We start from the raw sequence: 26,007 nt of genomic DNA on the forward strand, positions 1-26,007 counted from the left end.
AAGCCATTTGTTTCTTTGAGGGGAACAAGCTTAAGGCACCCTGAGGATAGAGGCCACAGGACCAACCCCCCCTCCCCCACATCTTGCCATCACTGCCCTCTTCAACCTTAACAAGTCTACTGGAACTCAATACAATAAAGCGTTCACCACGCTAACCACTCTTTTTTTCGAGCTCGCACAAATAATTTAAGAATTGTTGCACTTATTTAGGAGGGGGGGGAGAGGATCTGGGCGTGGGCATGGGCAGGTGTGGGTGTTAGAAGGTGGGTGGTGGTGGTGCAGGACAGGCTCTTCGACGAGGCATTCTCTGTGGTCTTCAACACCGTACTCTTACAGTTAATCAACCCCATACTATTTCCTCTCCCCAGTTCGTCGAAAACAAAGATTCGTAGTAATAAATACAAAAGGGAAAAAATCATAAAAATCGACTAGTATGTCATTCCCATACATTATCACAATAGTTAAATAATAGGGAAAATATTCTAATGGCGTTCTTCTGTCCTTCTTGGAGCACCGTGTCAGCAGACTTCGGACGTAAGTCTTGTTTACATGCAATAAGTCATCAGGACCTGGCTACACTTATCTAATCAAAATTCTCAATTAAAAATCTGGCACAGTGCCTCCAAACCAGACGAAGGCGCCTAAATGATGGGTGAACGACATGAATGTGGACAGAAGCCAGCCTTGACAAATTCAGAGCGGGCGGGAGGGGACCACGAAACGGGCGGCTGGTTGCTACCCTATGGCCGCCTGTCACCTAGGACACTACTTGAGCGAGTCTGAGAACCTTCACGCTCGGCAAGATCAACCGTGACACTTCAGCAGCCTTTCCTTTGCTAGGTCTCTAATTCAGAGCTTCTGGCACAACTGTGGCTCTTCCATTATTTCTCGTTAGGTCTTCACTTCACGGCCTTATGAGCTATTGTAGGTCTTCACTTCAGGACTTCGAGGGATTTCACTCATGATAGAGCCTCTCTTCTGATAGGATTAATGATACCCAGTCTTAATCACCTGCAAAGCTCCAACACACATTGTGGTCATCGCTCTCGCTCGAATGAACGCGGACGTGAAGTCCTCAGGTATGTGTCCAGAGTGTCCCCGCCCACCGCTTCCGGCCAGCCCTTTTCCACTGATCACAATAAAGTCTTTCATACACTCATTTGGTAGCAAAGCTGTCATCACACGGAAAGTGTTGTCTGCTGAGATAAAACGGACTTCTCGCCCGCCTCTTGTGTGAATACATTAAACAAATATCACAACACGTCTCTCCACCGAAAATATTGGTGGCCATCATACAATTATCAAAGTATATATATATATATATTTATATTTATTAAGCTAAAGCATTAAAGAAATACAGTGTACTCTTTCTCCACTCATCGCAAGTTGAAAGAACCTTCACACAGGTATGTAACTTAGCTCTGGAGGAAGGCCAGGTAATAACTAATAGGTAAGGACCGCGCTGAAGGACACAGCTGGCATGCTCCATCAGTTGGCTATCGTCAACACGCACGGTAATAGAAAACAGACTCGAGAATTGTCAAAGAAAATAGACCAAACGCAGGCAGATACAGGGAACAGCAACTCCTTGCTTTCAGTTACTGCTAACTCGTGAAAATAAACAAGGAAAAGGACATAAAAAGAAAGATACAGAGGAGGGAGAGTGAAAAGAAATATTGGAATAGCGAATAAAAAGATTAGGAAGACGTAACGGCAACGATCCCGTTTCACAGACACACCCAGCAAAGTCACTTGAAAGGAGCCTGGCAGCTCAACGACTTTCTCAGCTGCCTCGATAAAGAGGCTGGAGAAAGTCCCACTAAGACGGCATAACACACATACTGTACATCATTAGCTTTAGAACGGGAGTTTTTAAATGTTTATATGTCATCCCTCAGTGTGATAATATGGAGGATACTTGGCAAGACTATGCTGACCTTCTCGTATCACTCAAAGTTTGAGAGGAACTTGAAAACATCGTTCACATGTGCTCAACAAGGACTGTGAGAGAGAGCCAGCCAGACTCCTGAGGACACGACCTGCTGGGGGCGACGAGAAGCAGCCGATACATCGTGTCTTTTACACCAAGGAATGGGAAACTAAATACTCTTAAGCAATAGGTCTTTTTATCAGGTTTTACGAGCTAACATCAAGGCTTTCAGCCAGCAGCTCGCCCAGCACACACACAACACACGCAACAATGAGTGCGCTGGCGAACCCTCAGTCAGCAACTCTCTCACACATGCGCACACGCACGGGCACACACTATCCCACATACTTGCAGACGCCAATTGTATACTTATACACCCAGTACAAGTATGCAGACACATGCATACCACTACACACTAACCCCCTCTCATCCAAAACTACAATGATAATGCGGTGGCCGGGACGACGAGGATGAGGAGGAGGAGGAGGAGAAGAGTTGTGGCGAGATGCAAACCTCCCGCCGGACCCTTGCTCCTGTTGCTGCTGCTACCCGAGCTCATGCTGCCCACCTCCATGCATTTTCCTAAGAAAAGGAACAGATGAACAACGTAAGGTACATGAAGCAACGCAACACACATTATAGATTTTCCTAAGATTTAAATATATACTTATTTCTTCTCCGAATCTGAAAACAAGACTTTTTATTTTAACACAAAATTATAAATTTTAGGAAAGAGGAGCGTTTTAATTTTATTCATGAACAATACAATTACCCCGAAGTTACTGTTACATGGTGCTTAGTGTATATTTATGCTCTCTAAGCTGCCCAATTAGGCGGAGCTTTGATGGTCGTGAGCGACATTTGATTGAAGAAGTGAAGCTACCCATCCTTTCCAGGATTAAACCTGTTCACTTCTCATTCCTCAGGCTCTGTACAACCTCTACGGGTTTAGAGCTTCCCCATCAATACAATATACATTATACCTTTCTATTTACCTGTGACTTAGTTTAATAGCTTTTTCCATCCTCTTAAAACTCTGCCTGAGGGCAGGCTTCCATGTCGATTGCCTGTTTAATCAAACTGTTACTAATAGCAGCGAGGCAGCTCATATAGCCATCACATCTTCGTTGATCTTAGACGCATAAGAGATAATAATCCAGTTTCCTTTTAAAAATTTCTACACTTGTTCCTGTAATATTTCTAATATATGCAGGTAGCAGGTTGAAGAGTCTTGGACCGCGGATGCTTTTTGCTGAGTTTATTTTGCATTTCCATATCTCACTCCACTAAACTGATAGTATGTAGCTTTGGCACTAGGCCATCATCTGCTCAAGCACGTTCCAAGTTCTTTGAGGTATTCCAGTTAAGTGCTTTGTTGACAGTATGCTAAACGTGAGAGTACCAGTAATTTAAATAGTACCAACAAGTCTTATTTCCCTTGCTTTAAAAGCACTCATTACCTACCCCGTCATTTTCCTTGCCTTTGCCTTACTCTGTCCTGGAAATGAAAGGCCATCTACAAGTATTCTTCCAGTCTTTTACGTGCGCCTTGAGTTCTATGAAATGTTTCTTCTGTGATTTGTGTCCCGTATTTTTGATTTCTTGATACTTGGCATAACTAAGCGGTTGGAAACTGTCACAATATGCCTAGAAAGTGACATACAAACACTTTGATAATGTCTAAGAAAAAATTGTCGTTGAAATTGACAGAGTAAGTGAAAACAATACAGACATTTTTTAAGGCTAAATATAAAGCTTGCGGCATTAGGTATATTTTATTGTTGTAAATTTTATTTTGTGCGTAAGATGTTTACCTAATATAATAACATCTGTTACTCTGTACAGAAATTGCAATCCAGTAGTAATATTTAAGATATGTGTGTTAGGTTGTGTGTTGGATGTATGTAGTTTACATTGTGTAGTTCATTCTGTTGAGGGAGGTGAGGATATAAAAATTGGCCAGGCTTACAGATGCAATTTGTGTTTTAGGATTTCCGATGCTTTTTTCCGTATTGAGCCCAATAGGGGCGCGCCCTTCTCACCTGTGTCGGTATACATCGTTGCGTTACACCAGTTAACTCTGTTAGTACACGTTGTTTGTGATTTCTGGAAATTGTCTAAAGAGCTGCTTTCCTCTCTGTCAGCGTGGAAGTGAAGTTCCTGGCTGGCTGATCCTTCTCTTCACTTCTACGTGTTCTTCTAAGGTTTTTGTATATCCCTATATATCCTTATGTATTTTTATATATCCACAGACTGATGTTTTCTTTCTTTTATCTCACAAGGATCTTGTGCATGGTCCATATATATATATATCAACAAGTCGGTCGTCTCCCACCGAGGCATATATATATCATATTATATATTATCATGCAGAGGTGCTCAGAATATAACAGTTTAGAAGCATATACTTATAGAGATATATACTATATATATATATATATATATATATAATCTTGTGAATAGATGTAGAATATTCCTGCCATGATGCGTTTCTGTCCAGAACTTGCCTCAAGATCATTCTATGTTGTGAGTTATTTGTACACTGTCACTGTCTGAATACAATGAATTACAGTGCCTAGCATTATAACTGGGATTTTGCTTTGGTTTTTAGACCTGTCCATCTTAGGGTGTTTGATGGTCGTTATTTCTGTTCCATTTTGCTCTCATTTGTAGAGACGGTTAATACTGTTTCACAACAATGGAACTAACCTGGATACCATCGATGTGATCACGTCGACTCCAGGATGAGGGACTGAGTACCCCCACACTGCTCCTGATCTACAACCATTCTTCTCTGTACTGGACTGAGAAAGCCACTGGTTGGCGAAACGTTTCCACAATCAAGATACCCAAGTGTCGAATTCATCACAAAGTATTTGTTTAATGTTTTCATCTTCATGGCTCTATGACCCTCTATGACCCAGGTTCACCTTCGGTTGTAAAACATTATCGTGGAAACATTCGAATCACAGCTTATACACAGGTCTGTCACTATGATAAAGATTGTGGATTATTAGTGGAACAGCAATCAACACATAAGTCACCATTAATCATGCTCTTTCTCGTTGCCCAATTGAAGACTTGGTATCTGCTTGTAAGTTTTCTGAATTCTGTCAGAAAATTGAATATCCCTTTTCCTACTATGCCTCTTATACCAAATGACCTAATTTTATGGGCTATCACTCCACGGTCTCGTTTGTAAAATGCTTTTGCATTTAAGTTTTCTTAAAAACTCGTTATATTTTCATAATGAGTTATTAGGTGTGGTAGCATAATCTTTCATGTTGACTTAGATTGCAGATTTGACATAGGACCCTCAAGTACTTGCTTTCCAAGTACGTATATATTATCACTGATTTCTCCTCCGGTAGAGTGAGCACATATTTAAGACTAAGGCGCTCCCAGTAATTTAAATGTTTTATTGGCTCTATGCATGCCGTAAACGATCTCTGTATCTGCCCCCAGCTCTAATATTTCTCCTGCCCTGAACGGGGCCGTCATCTCTAAACAATATTCCGAATAAGAGACCACAAGCGATTTTAAGTGTCATCATTGGCACTATTTCCCTAGTTTCGAATTTTCTCATTATCAATCCCATCATCTTCCTGGCTGTTGTGACGTCTGCAATTTTTTCAACTTCCGGGATTTCCCTTGAATCTAAAAGCCTCTAAAGAACACACAAATTAATGAAGCTAATGGCACTTTGCATTTCTTTATAAATTGCAAATTCCAGAAATTAGGTCCAGGTGCCGTTCTCCATCTCATTCCTAAATTTAGTCAACAGTCTCTGGAGTAGGTATTTGATATTATAATATTGGAATATGTCTTACAAATATTTGCATAAAATCAAGCCTGTGGCCTGTTTCAAGAGTTTTATCCTTGAAGCTGAACCTGATGGAAACCTTGTCACTGAGGTTAATACAGCCATCAGAGCCTGGATGATCAAGCATGGCAGTTCCTGAAGGAACTTGTCTCATTCAATCGTGGAGAATTGTACCTATGTTCTGACAGTACTTCCTATATTTGCCATTAGAATCCTCGACAGATTTAGATACCCCCCCCCCTCTCTCTCTCTCTCTCACTCTCTCACTCTCTCACTCTCTCACACACACACACATTCCCAGCATGAAGGATAAGGACACACCTGCCAGCGTGGCGTTGAGGGCAATGTGTGCGTCGTGTTGTCGCTGGATGCAGGTGTCATGTCGTGCGGTGAGCGTGAGCGTGTGGGCCGCGCCGGGGGCAGAGGCCACACTGTAGGCGAAACACACTCGACGCGGGGCACCAGATGCCCGGGACATGGGAGATGCCACAACATACGTCACTCCCTCAGACTCCCACTGACCGTGACAGTGGAATACTGCAAAAAAAAAAAAATGCATTAAAATTGGGTACATCACCAGTGTGCTGGTGCCCTACTCCAGATGAAAGTCGTGGGGAAAACTCGCAGTGTGCCGCAACCCTTTTCTAAATGATAATTACAAGGGGTGAATATTGACTGTGTGCTGCTATCCTGACTGACACATGGTGGGAACGTCACCAGCGTTTTGATACCCTTCCATATGTAATAATTACGTCATGGATATACATATCCACAGTAGGCTGCTGCAATACTTAGATGGGTTTTTGTCTTCCCCTTTGTAACCATGTTGTTCCCCATCAAATTTCATCACATACTTTGGGTTTTGTACATCAGGTGATGAAGTCTTAGCCTGAGCTGGGAGACTTCAATATGGTATTCCACTATGGCTTCAGCAGCTATTTCAGCTTGAAAGATTTTGTTCAAGCAGAAATGGAATTATTATAGAATGTAGGGAGAGGGGAGAGAGGGATAGAAAAAAAAAGGATAAAGAGGGGAGGGGTAAAAGAGGAGAGAGGAACAATAGGAGTTACTTTTTATTCAGCAAAATTGGATACATCAGAAGTCTAGTCACCCTATTAGAACAATAGCTATCTATGCTTTCTTTGTCATATTCCATCACAATAGATGAGTCACAGTGTTGAATTGTGTCGGCCTATGCTGGGAGATTTCAGTAGGGCAATGAGAATTTTGTAAGCATTACATTAAGGGTTCATCAGCTACGACAGCTCGAAAGGTTTCATTCCAGCAGGGCTGGAGTTGCTATATTTTGGGAATTACCATCTCAGTGTGTGGTATATCACGAACACTGAAGAAATATAATCGTTTTTGGAAGATATCTCCACCTCATAACGGGGCAAGAGAAATTATATATAAGAGGCAGGGAAAAAAGAGAGAGGAGAGAAATATGAATGACATAATACATCTAAAAACATACAATAATATACTGCAATGGAGAATCATCATATGCCTAAGAATAGAAGGGAAGTGGGATGGAAAAGAAAGGGGAGAGAAGGATAAAACTAAGGGAAGAGAGGGATCAAAATGGGTAGTAAGGGGTAAGAGAGTGGGGAGGGGAGAGTGATAAGAACATAAGAAAGGAGGAACACTGCAGCAGGCCTGTTGGCCCATACTAGGCAGGTCCTTTACAATTCATCTCACTAACAAAACATTTGCCCAACCCAATTTTCAATGCCACCCAAGAAATAAGCTCTGATGTGAAAGTCCCACTCAAATCCAACCCCTCCCACTCATGTACTTATCCAACCTAAATTTGAAACTACCCAAAGTCCCAGCCTCAATAACCCAACTAGGTAGACTGTTCCGCTCATCAACTACCCTATTTCCAAACCAATACTTTCCTATGTCCTTTCTAAATCTAAACTTAACTAATTTAAATCCATTACTGCGGGTTCTCTCTTGGAGAGACATCCTCAAGACCTTATTAATATCCCCTTTATTAATACCTATCTTCCACTTATACACTTCGATCAGGTCCCCCCTCATTCTTCGTCTAACAAGTGAATGTAACTTAAGAGTCTTCAATCTTTCTTCATAAGGAAGATTTCTAATGCTATGTATTAATTTAGTCATCCTACGCTGAATGTTTTCTAACGAATTTATGTCCATTCTGTAATATGGAGACCAGAACTGAGCTGCATAATCTAGGTGAGGCCTTACTAATGATGTATAAAGCTGCAGTATGACCTCTGGACTTCTGTTGCTTACACTTCTTGATATAAATCCCAGTAATCTATTTGCCTTATTACGTACGCTTAGGCATTGCTGTCTTGGTTTAAGGTTGCTGCTCACCATAACCCCCAAGTCCTTTTCGCAATCTGTATGGCTAAGTTCTACATCATTTAACTTATAAGTACTAGGGTTATGGGCACTCTCAAGCTTCAGAACCTTGCATTTATCTACATTGAACTGCATCTGCCACTTTTCTGACCAAGAATAGAGTTTGTTTAAATCCTCCTGAAGTTCCATAACATCTACGTTTGAATCAATTATCCTACCTATCTTTGTGTCATCGGCGAATTTGCTCATATCACTAGTAATTCCCTCATCAAGATCATTGATATATATTATAAACAACAACGGGCCCAAGACTGATCCCTGTGGAACGCCACTTGTTACAGATCCCCACTCGGATTTATGGACACTCTCTGCTTCCTGTCAGTGAGCCATGACTCGATCCACGAAGCACTTTTCCCCCAATGCCATGAGCTGCCACTTTCTTTAACAGTCTATGGTGTGGAACTCTATCAAAAGCCTTACTAAAATCTAAGTAAATAATATCAAATTCTTCATCGTGGTCAACAGCCTCAAAAGCTTTACTGAATTAAGTTAATAAATTAGTTAGACAAGACCGGCCTCTTGTGAATCCATGCTGAGTATCCTTAATCAAGCTATGCTTATCGAGATGGCTTCTTATAATCTCAGCTATAATTGACTCTAGTAATTTGCCTACAATTGAGGTCAGGCTTATTGGACGGTAACGACTTGTCCCCTGTTTTAAAAATAGGAATTACATTAGCCATCTTCCACATATCAGACACTACACCTGTTTGAAGAGATAAATTAAAAATATTAGTTAATGGTTCACAGAGTTCCATTTTGCATTCCTTAAGAACCCTTGAAAAAAACCTCATCAGGACCCGGCGACTTATTTTGCTTCAGTCTGTCTATCTGCTTCACAACCATTTCACTAGTGACTGTGATGTTACATAATTTATCTTCTTCTAGCCCACTATAAAAATTAATTACTGGAATATTGTTGATGAAAGGGGATGGGGATAATCATAGGAAAAGGAGAGTGTGACTGACTTATTTTCATGTTTTTCCTGTGGATATATCATCGTTCAACAAGCTTCTTATTCCAGACTTTAATTTCAAAGCAAAGATATTTGTTGTATATACACTTTTTTATGTAAAATACGCAAGAATGTGCTCTTGCCCTTTCTTCCCTCATTCTACCAACCCCCTTCTCACTCCTTTGTGATGAACGGGCAGATGCTGAAGCAAATTCTGCCATCTCGAGCTAACTCTAAAACAGACTTGTACCTCACATCGACTCCACATGTCACTGCGTCCTCGGGAAGTGACGGGTCCGGTAGGTCCTACAGATTAGCAGCAAGTTAAGAAAAAAATTGGCAGTAGGTGGGTGTTTGGCCTCCCCTTACCCCCCCCTCCTCTTCTTCAACAGGAATCGTTACTTTGAGAAGATTTTCTGTAGACTGAGGATCTGGTACACGCACATATCGCCCACAGTGTCGGCCTTTCGCTTAAGTCATGGCTTTTATAATTACCAGGGTGCCTGTAGGGACTTCAGTGTTAGGCTATAACTCCCAAGACTTCCGGTCTCGCTTAATTATCTAATTTTTCAATAATTAGTGGTTAATTATCCACACTATATAACAGAGGTTAATCGTTTCACCTTATTCTCTCTCAAGTGCTCGCTGTCCCATTGCTCTGACTTGGCAAGTAAATCATAGATAAATTATAATGTAAATATAGTATATATTTACAAATAAATAAGGAGGGGAGTTTATCGGTAAGTTTTAAGGATAAATTGAAAGATACTTTACAGTAAATCAATCTATTTACTGTCTGACAGAATAAGGATACAAAATTTTAGTGGAAAGTTATTACTGTTGAGTACCACCAGTCTACAACACTTATGTCAAAACATATACCAGGTGGTGGAGAAAAAGGTATCATTGGAGTGGCTAGCAGAAACTGAGGAATAAATCAGGATACAGTAGTCACATACTCGCACTGGACTATCAAGTCCTCAGAGTGACACAGCTCGTACACCTGGTAACCGAAGATTACCAGGTTAAGCCCGGACCCGGCTTAACCCAGTGATCAGCCCATCTGCACACTGCGCCAGCCAGGGCGCCATTATATGAGCATTCCGCCTTCACTGCCCTGTCTCTCCTCTCCACTCCTCGTACTCCTCACAGAAAGCTACTCCTCAAGGTATCCCCCTCACAGTTATTCCCCCCATAAGGAAGTGTCCTTCCAGATCAATTAGAGGGGGCAAGCAAGCACATAGTAATTCAATGGAGGTTGACAAGTGAAAACATCCAACAGATAACTAGGGAGAGGAAGGTATGCCTCATGGTATTCATCAGTTATCCCTCACATCAGGGAACTTTCAGTTTTTTTTTTTTTTGACGTTGATAATTTATGTCGGTTATTTAAACTTAATGTGATATTAGAGTTGTGTGTTTTGTTCGTGCTGTTGACAAATAAGAGACACAAGCAACACCTAGATGCTGCGTATGTCTTACAAACTCATCCGTATAGTGTACCATTAATGCACTGATTGTTAAGCGTCCCAAGGTTATACAAAATATGAGCTGTTCCAGTCCTCACACACCGCTCCGTCCTCACATACGGTCACGTTCTAAACACAACACTCCTTTTCTCTTCTATCAGCCGCAAAGAAGAGGTAATTGTATTACTATTGTTTATATACTTCAAACAAAAGCTTACTTTGAGCGCCTAAATGGACATGTCAAGACTGTCTTCACCACAAAGCTTGTGTGTGTGTGTACTCACATATTTGTGGTTGCAGGGGTCGAGTCACAGTTCCTGACCCCGTGTGTGTGTGTGTGTGTGTACTCACATATTTGTGGTTGCAGGGGTCGAGTCACAGTTCCTGACCCCGTGTGTGTGTGTGTGTGTGTGTTTGTCGTGGAGAATATATAAAACTTGCGACTGTGGCTTAAACAGCAACGCTCTTCTTACCGAATAAGGCAAGCGAAAATTTGTTTGCAATAATTTCGCAAAAATCATTCTGAACCTAACGAAAAAAAGTATATTTCATTGTGTTTGTTTAGGGTAAATTAAATTGCGCTTGTTATAATAAGGTTAGGTAAATTTTCTAAGATTCTTTTGGTACAAAATTATTAATATTTACATTAACATAAATGAAAAAATGTATCTTTAAAAGTATGAGAAAATTTTAGAACGAACTTAATTTTAAATGAGTTCTTACTAATCGACCAGTTTTACCTATTCGGCACGACATTATATATATATATATATATATATATATATATATATATATATATATCTATATATATATATATATATATATATAATTTTAAACACACACACACCTCGCAGCAAACAAACGGATCCTGCCAGCTCCACACACCGACTGAGTTAAAAAAAAAAATCAGAGAGAGAAAGTGAACGTCGGTGTTGCATGCTGAGGACGGGAATTATTATACTTTGTGAGAGGGGAGGTGATGTGGAAGAATAAGAGACAGAAAAGGGGTTTAGAAGAGAAAGAGGAAAAAAAGGAGGCCTGGTCACAGACCGGGCCGCGGGGGCGTTGACCCCCGGAACTCTCTCCAGGTAAAGAAGAAAGGGTGAAAGGTATGGAAGGGGAGAGTGAGAAAGGTAAGATTATGCGAGAAAGAACGTGACGATACATGGGAAGATGAAGAGGTGACTATGAGAGAGAAAGACAGAGAGAGAAAAAGGTAGTGTTCCTTTGAGCTCCCTCTGGTCATGACAGTGATATGCCAGAGGGGATGAGGAGGGGGCGGAATGAGAAAGAATGGAAGGAACAGTGGGGAGGGGAAGAGAGGGAGACAAGAGAAGACACCAGATTAATGCTCCTCTTGCGTGGTCACCCCAGTGGGGACTTTTTTTTTTCTCTCTCTCGACAGAAAATAGCTTCTTGGCTTTTTTACAAACAGCTGCATAATAGCCGGGAGCTTACGAAACAGCAGATGATAATAGGAGGGAGGGAGGGAGGGGAAGAGAAGGACGGGGAAAAGGGGAGAAAGATAAAAGGGAAGGGAAGGAAGATGTAGAGTTAAAAGGAGGGTAGTAAAAAAAAAATGGAGAGGAAAGGGAATGAAAGGAGGGGGAGGAGCGGGAATGAGAGGAGGAAAGAGAATATAAAGGGGGGATATGGATATGTGAAAGGAAAAGAGGAGGGAGTGGAAGGAAGGAGATAGAAAGGGGAGGGGAAGGGTAGGCAGCATAAGGAGCAGCCTCGACCATTTATCACAGCTCTCAACAGACATTACTCACTCAAACAATTAGAGTATGACGCACCCGCACCGTCTCCGCCTGTCTGTCTCCCACCGTCTCTTTGTATTTCTATATCAGACTTTTCCATCTGCCTCCCTCTCCACTGGCTCTTCCCTGCTTACATCCACTTCCCCTCTCTTTTATACTCATACTGAAACCAATTCTCTCACTAGTAGTCGTCCTCGTCCATTATCCATCTACCCACCTACTTAACTACCACCTACCTACGTTGTCAGCATCGCCTAGCCAGATATAACGCATTCGATTATTTTATTTGTGGTTAAATAAACGTTTAGGTAAATTCACCAAACGTAATTGAAAGTTAAGATAATATTTGTAAGCTATGTAATTCCCAACGTTAATTTATTAAGGCAATTATCGTAATTTAAGGAGTTTACTTGCCGAAGATCGACTCGTTGCCAGACGTATGGCGGAATATTTTTTCTAATTTGCTTATTTGATATTAAACGTTTTTTATAGATTTATGTAATAAACTAAACTAACGTAAGCAAACTTTTGTTTTAAGAAAAAATGGGGAAACTTAAAACTGAAGTTGAGCCAAAGTTGAAATGAAATTATAAAAGAATATGTCGAGTACTGAATAGATAAACCGCACATTATCATTGTATTCATTCCGGTAAGATACAAAACTAAGAAAAATATTCACCTTTCGTTAGTCCCAAGATTCCCTAGAAATCAGAACCACAGCCTCATAGCCTGACAGTTCCTGATCAGGTTTGCTGAGGTGCTTGTGTTGGAGTATGCGCCCAAATAAAAAAAAAATATACTCTGAACAACTACATTATTATTATTACAGAACCCCGATTAAGAAACATGACATCACATTGGAGCTAGAGGAAACAAAAGCACTGAAACACAACCTTGGCAGCTCTTACCATAGACTGATTCTTCTGGGCATCGTGCGTTGAGCTGCAGCGTGTTGCCTGAGTCAGAGTTGCAGCCAACGGTGACGTGGGTGAAGGTCGGGGCGTCGCCTGCACAGGGAACCAGAGCGTCGGGCACGTGGTATCGGCCGAAAGGGCCACATGGGCCCGGGGGACCCCCCGCGGCAACAAGGGTGGTCAGGTTGGCTGTGGTCGGAGACCAGTAGTGAGAGGAACAAGCCTCCTCCGCAGTGAAGGCCAGCTCTCCCGACCTCACCTGCACAACGTGTTCATCCCGACGGTAGATCCGTAGACACTGGTACCCGCTCTTGCTGTCAGGGAAACGATACACGTGTTATGACCGTTCTGTGGATCATCCACCCCGTGGCCCTGCCTCAGACTAAACCTCCAAAATTGGAAAGCAAATATAGCAGGAATAAGAACACGGTGAAAATCTGCAAGATTTACCTGTCAAGGGTACGAGACAGAAATGTGGACTGCAGTTAGAAGTCAAATAAAATTTTTCATTTGTATTTTCCTTGTGGAGGGAAGGAGGTGGTAGGGGTCGTTATAGAGAAGGATGAAAGGAAGGGGTAAAGGAGGTTTTCGTGTGCAATTGGTTTGAACATATAGCAGGCATGTGTGAGCGTGTTATTATTTTAATCAAAACCAAGCGCTGAATCCACGAGGGTCTGTGAGCATGTTAGGAGTGGAGTCATGGCTTTTGGGACTTGAGTTGTTGGAGTGTGAGAAGGGAAATATTTTGTGAAGGGATTCAAGAAAACAGGTTAGCCGAACTTGAGTCCTGGAGGTGGGAAGTACAGTGACTGCAGTTTAAAGGAGGGGTTTGGGATATTTGCTGTTTAGAGTGACATCTAAACTGTCGTATCTGTGCGCCTCTGGTAAGAAGTGCTGGTGTAAATGATGGTGAAAGTATGTCTTTCGGGTCACCCTGCCTCGGTGGGAGAGGGTCAGTGTTAAAGCACACACACATCAAACATTAAACCTAGTCTGTCATTTAGCGCAGAGAGTGATGAACACGCTATTCTCGCAGCCAGACAGAAAGGAAAGATTTGCAGTTCTGCCAGACTGAAAAATATTTAAAATTCATTCTACTTTAGAGGTCCACCTACCATCCAACGGTAACGTGAGCCACGACAGTGACGTGGTCTTCGTCAGCGTGGTCCCGATGGTGCTTGTGGTGGTCCCCGCCACTGCTGCCACTGCCGCCTCCACCGCCGCCGCCACTACTACCTCCTGCACCAGGCCGCCGATGTTCATGGTGCTCTCGATGATTCTCGTATTTGTGGCACACCAGTCTGAAGTCCGTGTGGCCACGGGTCTGGTGAAAAAACACACTTGAATGTCGTGGAAGTCGAGATCGGGAATGGTCCACATAAAAATGAGCAGAGGGCGCTCCTGCACTTACCAATTGTTACATGTATTATCCCCGAGTAATAATCCAGAAAAAACATTCTGAAGATACAAATAAAAACTTTGGAGGGAGTTAGGTACAGTGTTCTTGTTTTCCACTAACAGGTTGACTAGACCAGCGCTGGCATAACGTCGAAATTAAAAACCCTCTTAAAAACGTGAGTTTTCAATATTTCTCGGTTTTCTTTATGAAAGTTCTCAAAAATAAAATTAAATATTTTTTTCTTTTAAAGAAGTTTAATTTTATAAATTTTTTTCTATAAAATTGACACCTACACAGCCCAGAATAATAAAAAAAAATTCTTCCAGGGGATATATTCTCTAGTTATCACATGGAAACCAATTAATTTAATAAATGGTATTTTAAAGTTTACACAGCTCAGTGATGCTCAGCTTTCTTTTAACAAAGCCCACTAACAATGTTTGAAACCTCAATTTAACGATCTCAATTCAACAATTTCAGCAATATTTCAAATTTTCACCTACGGTCTCCACCTACAGAAAGTCATCCTTCTTATAGTATATACTAGTGTTAATATCTTGAAGCCGATCAGATGAGGCTTTCTTCAGTTATCGACCGGAAATCAATATCACTATATAATAAAACTGGCAAACTGGTTGTTTCTCGGCCCAAGAACAAGATGAACCTTGCTTTCTCTAAACCACACCAAGGCGGAAAATTTTTAAGCCAATCCGAAAAGGTATTCTATAGTCATCACACAGATTCCAGTGGTTCCAAGAATTTAGCAAATTTAATATACTGAAAAAATTTGCCTATACACGAACGAGACTTAATGAGTACTATCGAAGCCCTTCAGAAGAGGTACTCAAATTTATTCAACACAAATGAATGGAAATAAAACTTTTATACAATTTTATACATAAAACTGGCAAATACGTACCTATAGACTCACCTTTACGATGGCGGAGAGTGAAACTAAGAAACATCTTTTTTTGAATGTGATGTTTGAAGCCAAACAGCAGATGATTTTTTGAAAGTTACTGAACCCATTCGAGAACTTTGGCCACTTGGCACCTTAACACGCTAATAGTTACATGAATCTTGTCCTAGTTACCGTACACCAGTGTTGAAAATTTGAAGTCGATGAGATGAAGCATTCTCGTGTTATGAACGAAATAAAAAGGAAAAATTCAGTCAACTAATTAAAGGTTTACCTTCCGGGATACCTATTCAAACACAAAATAAAATAGAAATGAGAAGGTTTTTTTAATATTAGCTGCAAAACCTTTAACCAGCATCGCGTATCCTTCCAATATTTGCTGTATATATATATATATATATATATATATATATATATATATATATATATATATATATATATATATATATATCTTACACACCACAATATTTCTGTGCCTATTCAGCATCCTTAACAATTCTTCTCTTGCGTCACTTTCCCTCCCCCCCATGTTAAAAGCTGTTTAAAGACATAATGAAAAGCACGTCTCATTTCTGCCAACGCGTGTGGGTTTTTCCCTGCTATAAATAAGAACAAGTTGAGGGTTTTATGTGAAAAGTTTTAACACTAAACCTTTTTAATGTTGTGCTATTACAGCTACTGAGAATTTCTTACAACGCTAAGGCATGCGGTGTCATATAACTATTTCTCGAAAGTATTATCGTGCTTAAGGCTTCAAATATAAAATCTTGCTATGCCGTAAACATGCCGGTCATTAATGTCTTATAATGTTGCAACAATGGAAGATCTGTCAATCTTCTAATTTTCAATATATTTATCCTGAAATACTATTAGACCTGTTTTACACTTTCAACACTATAAGATCTACGAAAATCTTGCAGCATCAGCTGATTTCATGGCATTAGACAAACCATTGTATATGTTGTAAAGTTAAGAATATGCGAAATTATTTTGCATCAATAAAAAGTCCCGAATAGTAAGGTTTTTTCCTCTGATAATGACAACTCAATACCTGTGACATCTCTCTGACAGGTTTTAAGGTATCTACTGACCTAGCCCAATTTGGAAGCAGACGTTCCTGCAAACCGTTTTGTCATCCAGGCTGTTGGTGCTAGAGTCCTACAGGTCCATAAAGCCATCACGATCTGGCTGATCAGGAACTTCCAGGAGATAGCGGTCCATTTTTCTCTTCAACTTTTTCCTGTGTTCCGCCAAGATTTCTGGTATCTCCCGTTAGTAGGTTGAAGAGTCTTGGACCATGGATGTTGACACAATATTTCTAAATTCGGCTTATGGCACCTAATAGTTTCACTCGGTTTATTCTACGCTGCTTTCCCTGTCTTTCTCCCCAGTAAGTTATGGTACCCTGCAGCCCAGGCCCTCAAGTATCTTCCGTATATTATGTTTCACTGTTCTACGTTCCAGAAAGACCAATACTAGTGCTTTGAGGCGCTCCCATTTAGGTATTTTGTTGATTTTTCAAGGCCTATGTATGATCAATGAACTCTAGTGCCTTGAAAAGTGATGTGAGCACATAACTATTAGTAGTGAGGACACCACTAATTTAAAAGCTACGATCACTAGCTATTTAAGATTGTAAGCATTAGTTGTGCCGTAGCTCAGTGATAGCTCCTACATTTCATAATAGGAGGAGACTGGTTCAATCTTGGAAGGGTGGAGACAGTGTGCAAGGGTCCCTACGCTTCTGTTTGTTCAAAAGCAGCAAATTGGTTCCACGGTGTTAGTAAACTGTTGTGGGTGGTATTGTGGGCTAGGCTTTAAAATGAGCAAAGGCAGAATAACGGTTCTCAGCCTGTATGTTTAGTAGTGCAAACATTGACACCTCAACGTCCTCCCGAAACCCAAGTACAAAATATTTCCATGTCTTCCAATTCTTGAAAAACTTATTTAGGAGGGGGCAACTTCAATGTCCTCTGCCAAAAAGCTCTTCAATACAGGCGGGCCCCGCCTTACAGAATTTCGTTAATTATACCCATTCATTTATTCAGACTTCCTGAAATAAATATATTCACCACTCTAAGCTAAGGACGAAAATATTTTAAGGTAAGTAATGTGTGTACTGTATATGCATTTTTTAGACCTAGTTCTATTACTGAATATATGATAGTGTAAACCATGTTATCAGGTTTGTATATACATTTGAAAGTGGGAGAAAAATAAAGGCAGTTTCCTTTTACAGCTATTTTTGCTTTAGAGCAATAGCCTGGAACCTAACCTACTGTATAAGTGGGTCCCTCCCCAACTATTTAAAACTAGACGAACTGAACATGTCAATAAAACTTGGGTTCCATTCACAACTCATGAGCTGTGCCTGTTCACACATCAGTAAATACGTACCTAGGCGTCATTCGGCTGCTGTGTATCATATCAAGGAAGGGTCCTAATGGAAAAAAATAGCTAAGTAGCTTTATCGGTTGCCTTTGGTTCAAAGTCTGAGCCACCCCAAACAGCATACAAAAGTTCCGCATTCTGTATGTAAGTTAGGTAAACTAAAGAACTTTATATTATCCTAGGCAGCTAACTACTTTTATTGCGAATTAAACACTTTGCTTAATTTTTGTCAGCGGTTATCAGGAGAAGTTAGGGAAAGAAAAGGAATTTCCAGATGATCAAAAAATAAAGAACTGGTATATACCTCAATATCCTGGGGTGCGGCAGTTCCGTTGCTGATCCTGAGGGAGGTATTCTTGTGATAAACGAAGTAACTCTGGCTGTTGTCGAGCGTGTGCCAGTGACGGTGGGCCGTCAGCCAGCCTGGGAACTTGCACTTTCTCCCGTTGTGGGTCACTGGTAAGCAAAGGCAAAAAAACATGAAATAAAGAATACCATGCACAAACATTTCAGAGCACCATGCAACACTGGCAATGGCATTCCGGACTCTACACCCAAGCCTGGTTTGAAACACAGGCCGTAATCTATGGGAAGTTAACGAGGCCCTGTCTGTCAAATGTTAACACAAGGCTGTATAACTAAACCTGGCAATAACATGCATAACAAACCCGTGTGGGTGTGGGAGGGTTAGTCCATTAAAACTTTAAAAATATGCCTTTAATATTTAGCTTTAAGATATTAATCGGAAAACAATTCTTCAAATTCGTTGCCAGTGACAATGTACAGTAGACCGTCATTTAACGCGGTAGTTACGTTCCTGAAAACACCGTGTAAGGTAAAACCGTGTTATATGAACTGAGGAACTTACGGGAAAAATAGGGTTACGTTCCAGAGAGCCTCAAAAAAGCCAAACAACTTTTTTTAGGCCTCTACATCTTACAAAAATAAAACTGAATATGTAATTGTAGTTCATTGTTATGATGTATTGTGTTGTTTTTACTGCTTAAGACTACAAATGTAACAATATTTCTTACCTTAAATTATGGGTGCTGGTTTTTGTGGATGATTGTGAAGAGAGTGGAGAGTTATGCTGTGGTCCTACTTGGCTGAGGTGGATGATAGAGGTTCTGGTACTGAAGTTGATGGTTGTACTGGAGTGTCTAACTTGAAGTCATTCAGTCAGTCAGTTATTCAATAAGTCAGTCATTCAGTAAGTCAGTCAGTCACACAAACTTATGTTTACCTCTTTTTATGTGTACAAAGTAACACTTTATTATGGCAAAAGGATGTCTTGTATAATATCTTTGTTTCCTTCGTTAATTCTAAGACTTAATTAAATGCTCACACCTTTTCTTGCCACTTTGAGCAACACTGGCATGCCTTGTGGGTGTCATGATTGCTTGGCAGATGCAAGATATAACAATTAAAAGATCAAAACACAATTCACAATCACAAGCTTGTAGCAGAGAAGTTGGACTGGACACGTATAAAGTACGAATGCTAGGATGGTGGGGTGGTATTTGGGGGGTGGCTGGAGATGGCGGGACGTCTTCCCCGCTGAACCACAACAAGGCGGCCGCTTGAGGAAAAGGGAAATTTTTTTTCCTTCCTGCAAACTGAACTGTGTTAAATTCATCATACGACGTGTTACATAAAATTGTGAAGCAGTTCTTTAATCGTGCTATACCCAAATCATGCCAAATAAACTTGTGCTAGATGATGGTCTACTGTATTTAACTCCCTTTAAGTGCCAGAAAATGAAAAGTAATTTGTAAACTGATTAATAATAATGAAACATAAGAAATAAGTCAGTTTACGACATTTTCTTTCCCATTTTAAATGAAAAGTAATGAACAATGTCCTCAGAAAATGACTCATTAAATCATATCTAAACAAAATCATAATTTATGTAACACAGAATTATTGTTTATGAAGTTAACAAACTAATCATGTATTATTATTAATAATAAAACTGTCAACTCATCAATAATTTTCTGTGCCCTGCACAACAAAATTTATTTATGACTGGACAATAAAACTGCAAATTATCAAGTCACAAGGTCTTAAATAAGATGAAAGTGAAAAAATACAAAAAATTGAATTCTTTTACTGTTTTTTTGCAATGAAACTTATTACAATCCTGGTAGGAATAAAAACACGTTCTTAACAGAACGTTTCACCCAAGTCTAAGCAGTACAGTCTAGCCTTCAGTGAAACATATTAGAAGAATCCTCTACTACCAGTGACTATTCCCACTTGTAGGCTTTTGCCACAATCTACCCACACTGGCACCTCCTACTTTGAATATAATAAAATTTTAATCGAGCTATCATCTAAAACATTAGTCTTGAAAGTAGAGGTGGAAAAACCATACTGTGGTAAAAACTGTACATTTTAACAAATCTTTACTCAGGCTAACTTTGTCATTATGGCAGGACAAAATTCTTTAGTTATGTAACCATCCCACTCTTCTAAATTATGATCTCTGTTCAAAATATTATAGCAAAATACCACTTATTCAGCCTTCTGCATTCCCAAGTACACTTATTTCCACGAACTCTAGACAAACTTTAAATTTAGTTTTTATAATAATTTAATCTTCATTTCTACATAATATAACTTATGCAGAGACAGCTGACATCAATAACATACTACTATATAGAAAGGCCTTGTTTATGCAGAGCATTAGGTTAATTTTGCCCCCAGGGTGTGACCCACACCAGGGACTTAACACCCAGGTATCAATTTACTGTTAGGTGAACAGGGACAGCAAGTGTTTTAGGGAACCACACCTAAATGTTTCCACCCATACCGGGGATCGAACCACATGTCAGCAGTGTCACTGATCACTTGTATTACTTGTGTAGTATATGTAGATAATCCCAGCTATGTAATAGTTAGCCCCCCCCTGACTAAATGTGTAGGCTGTGGCCAGCTGTGACATCACAAATCATGCTCATGTGAGCACCTAGCCAGAGACATACCCCCTCAGATTCCAGCTAGGTATAGACTCAACAAGGCAAGGCCCTGGGCTACCCCTCAAGACTCTCTCAATATATGTTACCAACCAACCTACTGTGTATTTCTACAACCGTCTAATATCTCTAGAACACCCACCCGACAAATGGTGTGCAGCAGTGGTCATGTGAATTTGATATTTACGCAGATGTATGGAGATTAACTTCTACCAGCCGATGGACATTGTGTGTTGACCGCATGGAGGCCTAGTCAAGCCAGCTACCACCCTCACCCACAACCGCATGCTACAACAAAGTCAGTATATCTCCAGCCTGTCTAAGCACCTTTCCTGGTCAGTTTGTGTGCCTTAATCTGCTTATTTGCTTAACTTTCCAGGATCAAATCCGGGTTTTGCAAATTCAGCCAAGCAGTTAGGCCAGTCTGTGGGGTAGAGCCCTAAGCCACCCAGCCTGCCTAAGTCCTATGTCAGCCTAGCCTGCCAATGCAGCTTCCCAACCTGCTGTGTGCATAGTTACAAGACTTCAAGCCATCCCAGCCAGTGTGGAATGCCGAAGCCAGCAAGCTGACCCAGATGAGTGAGAGAAGTAAGCCAAGAAAGTCATGTCGAGTTCATGTCTTCACCATCGTTTTGTGCTATCAGTTCAAAGCTGTTCTGAGTGCTAGTACCATCCCTGTGGTATTCTGTGGGTTTTTAAGCCAGCCCAGCTTAAAATCACATGACCTTGTGGTGTCAAGTGCCACAGAGTGGGACGCTGTTTAGCAGCCCCCTCTTGCCACTCGCATCAAGCCACCGCCATTAACCATGTGTGGCATACTCTTCTACCCATATATGGGTCCCTAGCATGTCTTTTACGGCTCACACAGCAGGTGAAGACTCAAGAGTGCTTCTTCATCCCTGTGCACCAATGTTACAAAGCCTGCTGTGTGTAGTTCACCCAGAAAGCGCAGTTCAAGATTCTACGTGGTGTATAGTGTGAGTGATGCTGCCAGCTACGAGATAACACCACCACCTGTTGTGCTCCCAGACCTTCAAACAGTTAAAGACAATTTTTATAAAGACATTTGCGAGTGTTGAGATATTTTCTAAATCTATAGTGTTCATTGTGTTATTCAGAGACTCTTGTGTTCTCATGTAAAGCACTAGTACAACTGTCACTCCTGTCTGGAATCCAGTCCCTACAATATCTTGCATGCAGGATAGTGTACAGTTACCCCAGGTTTCAGAGGAACCTCAGACAACCTTGGGTACTGAGACTACTATCCCTGTAACGGCTACTTGTTCAAGTGGTAGTTCCTCCCCAGGGGACACCTTGTTGAAGAAAGACTATTTGCAGCGAGTTATGCCATCTCTTGCTGATGTCACAAGCCATTGCAGAGAGACGTTTCTGTGGCTAGTACACTCACTAGTGTGTTGTTGCCCCTTATTTTCCAGATGGTGATAATATCCTGGTTGACAGTAATCTTTGCAAAGTTAAGAGTTGTATATTGAGCAATCATTAAATGCTGTAAGAGATAGTACAATCCGTTCTTCCTTGCTAATATTTCTTGTCATAGCATTAACTATTTCTCCAAGTATGTTCATCCCTTCAGTAAGAACGTACTTCTAAGTCCCTAGTAATAGATGATCTAGTTAAGAGAGTTGTCAACTGTGTGTTTATTTTATCAGCTGATCAGTGTACAGAAATTTTTTTGTGTTCATATTCTCTCCAAATTCTGAGACTTAACAGCAAATGACCTGTGTGCACCAAGTCTGCCTTTACTGTTAAACACTACCTGCCTTGTACATATATATATATATATATATATATATATATATATATATATATATATATATATATATATATATATATATATATATATTCTTCCATAGAATCCATAGATCACACGAATACAGATCAATCGATCAATTCTATTCCTTGTATATATACTATAAGTGTAATGCATTACAATCGATAACATCCATTACATTCTATTACCATTCCTATGATTAGTTCCATGTTACCTGTGTATTTCTACAACCGTCTAATATCTCCGGAACACCCACCCGACACACGGACCTCCATGTGTGGCCTTTAACGCAGACGAGTTTGGATGACTAGTGAAGCTTGTGTTCTCTGACTGCCATATTTACAATGATTTTTTTTTTGAGATGGAACAACAGAAATAATTAAAAGCATAAATTTAGTGTTTATGCTTAATAGCATTTATAAGTTACAAAAAAAGGCTAACATTACTTAAAACTTATTAAAACCAACATATTAACATCAAAACTAGGAAACAGAAAAAAAAATGATTTTTTTTTATAGCAAATGGATTTTGGTTTAAAATTTTTTAGCCAACGCTGCAAAGCAGCATATCGAGTATGGTAGAATAAATGGTGATGAAAATTCGAAGCAAACCTCCATTAAGGCATTAAAATCTGTAGGTGAAAAAGATTCACAGAACAGTGAAATCCTTCATTAGGACAACACTGAGCTCACAGAGAGCTTATCACCTTGATGAAATGCCCCTTGAGAGAAACGTTGTAAAATAAAGGTTTTTGATTTGTTTTTGGCTTTTATTCACTTGTTGGGGGAAGTGACGATCCCAAAAGGGTTAACGTGCCTTGGGAACTGTAAGTATAAATAAGTTTGATTAAATGAAGGGGAGGGTAGCTCCAATTCCTTGAATCAAGACTTTCCCCATCATTAAGGGTCTCCATACGTAACTGAAAGCATGATCGTTACCTTTGGTGAGTTTCATAGTCTTGCTGCCCTCGTGAGCGGAGATGAGGCCTTGACAGGTAGCGTCTGCAGACTGTGCCAGGTTCCAGGTCTGGGTGTTGCCCTGGTGGTGCGGGTGCTCGTAGATAAAGCAGCGGTAGCGGTCCTCGTCGCTGTTGGCATGGATGTGGTTGACCTTACCCACCAGGTAGTGGTTGGAGCCCTCCTTCCACGACGCCAGACATACCAACTCCTCCACTAGAGGGATTAGTGAGACGAGGTTTAGGTTTCTACGTAAACACGGGTGATAGCCATGCTACACGTTAAATACTTACGTTGTGTGTTATATGGTTAGCTAAAGTGTAAAGAACACTTGTCATTGCTCAAAAATAACGCACATGGAGACAGAAATACAGAACATTAATTGGTCTTAATTGGTCTGTACATTTCGATCCCCCTCTGGGATCCTCTTCGAAATATAGAGACCAATTAATCTTCTGTGTTTCTGTCCCTATGCGGGTTATTATTGCACACACACACACACACACACACACACACACACACACACACACACACACACACACACACACACACATATATATATATATATATATATATATATATATATATATTTGTAACCACGGACGAGTGGTATTGACCAATAACAACATAGCCAAGAATTCGAACCCATGTTGTACTGGCCTGCCTCTCATGGTAAGGGAGAACCACATGACGCTTTAAACCACAGGACCACCCAACCTTACAAGAATGGCGAAGCCAGCAGAGCTAGCTCTGTTTAAATGATCTGAGCCACAGTTTTTATCGGCACAGATACATCACAGGCTGGATTATACTTATTATAAGTGATGAAAAGCGCTGTACCTGTGGGGTCATTCAGTGTTGATGCCAGAGAGGGGGAGGAGTGGAGGGAGGGGGAGAGAGGGGGAAGGGTAAGAAGGGAGGCTGACTGACACACTACATAATATAACAGGGAACACCTATTACACTAATCTGCTTCTCGTACGAAAAATGTAGCATAAATGCATTCCAGTATTTTAATCATCGTTAAGAGTTAATATATACGCAAACAAAACAAGAAATAACTCCAGTATCAACAATTACTTAATGTGTTAAGAGAATATCTTGACGATTAAGAAACGCAAAAGAAACTACGAATTATTCATTATTTATGAGGAGATTAACTAAATATCAAAATTTGTTTTCAGACAGGAGATTAAAAAAAATTGTAGTATCAAGGGGAGCGCTAAACCCGTGGGGATTATATAGCGCTTGTGGGGGTGGGGGGATAGAAGGCATTCAGGCTTAATTCAGGGAATTGGAACACAGATCCAATTCCCTAGATCAAGAGCCTCCTCATCAAGGATCCTCCCTTGAAGGGATTGGGGGGGGGGTTAAACCGTAGTGAAAAATATTTTATGCCAAACACTAGCAGAATTTTGTTTAAGCTAAACTCTAGTAGATTACTATTTAGGCCAAAAACTAGTAGAAATTTTAATCTAAACCCTAGCAGAAACATTTTACGACGCAATTTTGTTAGGAAAAGTATAGCCAAACACTTACCGAAGCTCTCTGAGCCAGGGACGTCAGCACAAGCCTGGTGTCGGAAGAGCAGCCTGGAGTCCTCAGCACAGGAATCCACCTGCAAGAAGAGTGCACGAGAGGGCTTAGTTTGACCAAGTATTAAGTGTGAAGCCGCAAATAAATTATCAAATGTTATGATACTGAAAATGGAATTTGTTACTGTAAGGCGAAAATGAAATGTTACTTTTCAGAGTAGCGAGATTATTTTTAAGAGGGAGAGAATTTACTGACAACTAAAGTGAGCGAGTGAGTTTATTCGATGAAATACATATCTATAATGGTCATACTAAAGGACAAACTTATTTTGGATACTTTGTCTTGGCCGCTTTTTTTTTATTATTTATGGTTCCATATTTTAGGTCTATACTTAGATTTAAAAACAGAACTGCAGCAGGTCTACTGGGCCCATACTAGACAGCAACAGTGGTGGAATTACCGGCAAAATATTAGGTAAAAGGACATAGATGCAACTAATATGACATTTTATTGTGACAACCTTTCACTCTCCAGGAGCATTGTCAAGCTGGCTTGATAATATATACATGGATGATACTTGAGGGTCTGGTTCCAAACATACACAATACCATAACAACACATTAGAGTGAGAGATATGGAAGTGTAAAATACCCAGTGAAAGGCACTGGCCCCAGGGACCCTGATAAATTAATTTTCTACCAGAAGATATCAGAAACACTGCCGGAACCAGTATAGAAATCTTTAAGAGGAAACAACATTAGCCTGATTGACCAGGCAAGCACCAGAC

General features: G+C 40.5%; 1 protein-coding gene across 7 annotated transcripts in view; it reads right to left on the reverse strand.

The window, feature by feature from the left end:
- Positions 1–26,007, reverse strand: part of LOC128699070 (uncharacterized) — a gene marked incomplete at its 3' end in the record, with an annotated part of 618,513 nt that continues 592,506 nt past the window's right edge. For all 7 annotated transcript variants that reach the window (XM_070096571.1, XM_070096570.1, XM_070096569.1 and 4 more), the window contains 7 exon segments: positions 1–2,512; positions 6,075–6,290; positions 13,247–13,566; positions 14,368–14,576; positions 18,266–18,417; positions 23,667–23,900; positions 25,224–25,302. In XM_070096571.1, coding sequence (XP_069952672.1) covers positions 2,367–2,512; positions 6,075–6,290; positions 13,247–13,566; positions 14,368–14,576; positions 18,266–18,417; positions 23,667–23,900; positions 25,224–25,302 — 1,356 coding nt within the window.

Source organism: Cherax quadricarinatus, chromosome 54 (assembly GCF_038502225.1).
Source record: "Cherax quadricarinatus isolate ZL_2023a chromosome 54, ASM3850222v1, whole genome shotgun sequence".
Lineage (NCBI taxonomy): Eukaryota > Metazoa > Arthropoda > Malacostraca > Decapoda > Parastacidae > Cherax > Cherax quadricarinatus.